At 45.7% G+C, this 2060-nt stretch overlaps 1 protein-coding gene across 1 annotated transcript in view; it reads left to right on the forward strand.

Moving 5' to 3' along the window:
* Nucleotides 1-1063: 1063 nt before the first annotated feature.
* Nucleotides 1064-2060, forward strand: part of EMH_0028330 (uncharacterized protein) — a gene marked incomplete at both ends in the record, with an annotated part of 2916 nt that continues 1919 nt past the window's right edge. Inside the window, one exon of the mRNA XM_013494140.1 lies at nt 1064-2058. Within this exon, the coding sequence (XP_013349594.1) occupies nt 1064-2058 (995 nt within the window). The remainder of the gene's footprint in view (nt 2059-2060) is intronic.

Genomic DNA, 2060 nt, shown 5'->3' on the forward strand with positions numbered 1-2060 from the left:
CCACCACCACCACCACCAACAGCAGCAGCAGGAGCAGCAGCAGCAGCAGCAGCAGCAGCAGCAGGAGAAACCGCAGCAGCAGCAGCAGCAGGAGCAGGAGCAGCAGGGGGAGAGTGTATGTGTATCTGATGCTGGTTGTTGCATGGGTATAAATGAATATATAAATAAAAAAAGAAAAAAAGAAAAAAAAACAGAAATATTAGCTCTGCTAGAAAGCCAAGAAAAACTTTTTTTTTCGATGCCGTGGATGACAGTAACAGGTTTTGCTTATTGCGAGAAACTAACATATAAAGAATTATGTATGGCCATCACTCAGAAACTTCTTAAACCTAAACATGAATACACAGATATAGCTGCTTGCTGCAGCCGAAACACTCATTCTGCTGCTGCTCCTGCTGCTCCTGCTGCTGCTGCTGATGGTGGTGGTGGTGGTGGTGGGGGTGGTGGGGGTTGTGCTGATGAAAACCTTATTGATATGCTGCCGCTTTCTGCGTTTATACACCCTAGATTGATGACGAAAGTAGAGAGAGTGATGGGGAGATATTGCTGGGTGAGGGAGCCTGGATTTCGGGTGTATAGGCAGGTGGTGCGGTGCACAAAGAAAGGAATACAGCTGCTGCAGCAGCAGAAACTCCGCGAAAAAAGCGAAAATATAAAAATAAATAATAATTTAAATATATATAGCAATTTAAATAATAATTTTATTCATGAAAACAACGAAGATCGGGGCAATTCAACTTCGACAAAAAACACCACCAATAACAACAACCCCACCACCTGCTGCTGTATAAATTCTGCTGCATGCAAATGTTTATTAAATGAAGAAGATGTTTTATTTTTAGTTAATGAAGCTTTATCTCAACCCTTGGATCCTAATAAACCTTTATGGCAGTTTCTGTATCTAGAGAATGTAATACTCCCTATAAATACACTCGAAAACAACAAAAATATAAATAATAATAATTTTAATTTAATTAAAACACAAAAATATAATTATAAAATAGGTAGTGCTGTTATATTTCGCATGCATCATGCTGTTGGTGATGGTATCTCTATCACACGCATGTTTCTGAAGGACTTTCTTTGTGCTGCACCAGCAGATCCAGGCTGCAGCATCAACGACAGGCCCCTCATCAGCTCTCCTTTATCCCTAGCCGCACCACCAGCAGCAGCAGCAGCAGCAGCAGCAGAAGCAGCAGCAGCAGCAGAAGCAGCAGCAGCAGAAGAGGAATTTGTATGCAAACGAGAAGAAACAGAAACAGCAGGGGAAATGGGGGCGGACTGCCACAGCAGCAGATCCATCAGCTGCAGTGTTGCTGCATGCACAATAGATCCTGCATGCGAAGACTCCAGCAGCAGCAGCAGCAACAGCAGCAGCAGCAGCAGCAGCAGCAGCCCTGTGAGTGCTGCTAGCACCAGCACCATGTGGACAGTTTCTGGGGGCTCATTAAAAGCTGCAGCAGATGGCGTTGATGCTGCTGACAGCTGCATGCGTCTATCAGCATCATCTGCTGCAGCAGCTGCTGCTGCTGCTGCTGCTTCTACTGCAGCATCAACAACTGCAACAGCAGCAACTGCAGCTACTCCTACCGCATCATCATCATCATCATCGTCATCAACAGCAGCAGGAGCAGCAGAAGCAGCAGCAGCAGCAGCAGGAACAGCAGCAGCAGCAGCAGCAGGAGCAGCAGGAGCAGCAGCAGCAGCAGTACCTGTATCTTTAGCAGCAACAGCTCATTCGGGTGTAGTCCAGAAGCCTCCCGCATCTTTATATTGTTCTCCAAATAAATTTTTATTTAATTTATATATAGCAGCAAGATTCGTGCTGCAGCTGCCTTTCTATGGGGCTGGTATGTCTCTCTTAGTAAGCTACGATGAGTTGCTGCTCTCCCCTAGAAGCGGCAATGCATGCAAAACAAAGATAGCTGCTCCTATTTGTTTATCTCTTGCTGCACTCAAAGATCTAAAAAATAAACTTACTTATACGCTACAGCAGCAGCAGCAGCAGCAGCAGCAGCAGCAGGAGGAGGAGGAGGTGCTGCTGCAGCAGCAGCAGCAGC

The sequence above is a fragment of the Eimeria mitis genome, genomic scaffold, assembly GCF_000499745.2.
Source record: "Eimeria mitis Houghton genomic scaffold, Emh_scaff1049, whole genome shotgun sequence".
Taxonomy (NCBI): Eukaryota; Apicomplexa; class Conoidasida; order Eucoccidiorida; family Eimeriidae; genus Eimeria; species Eimeria mitis.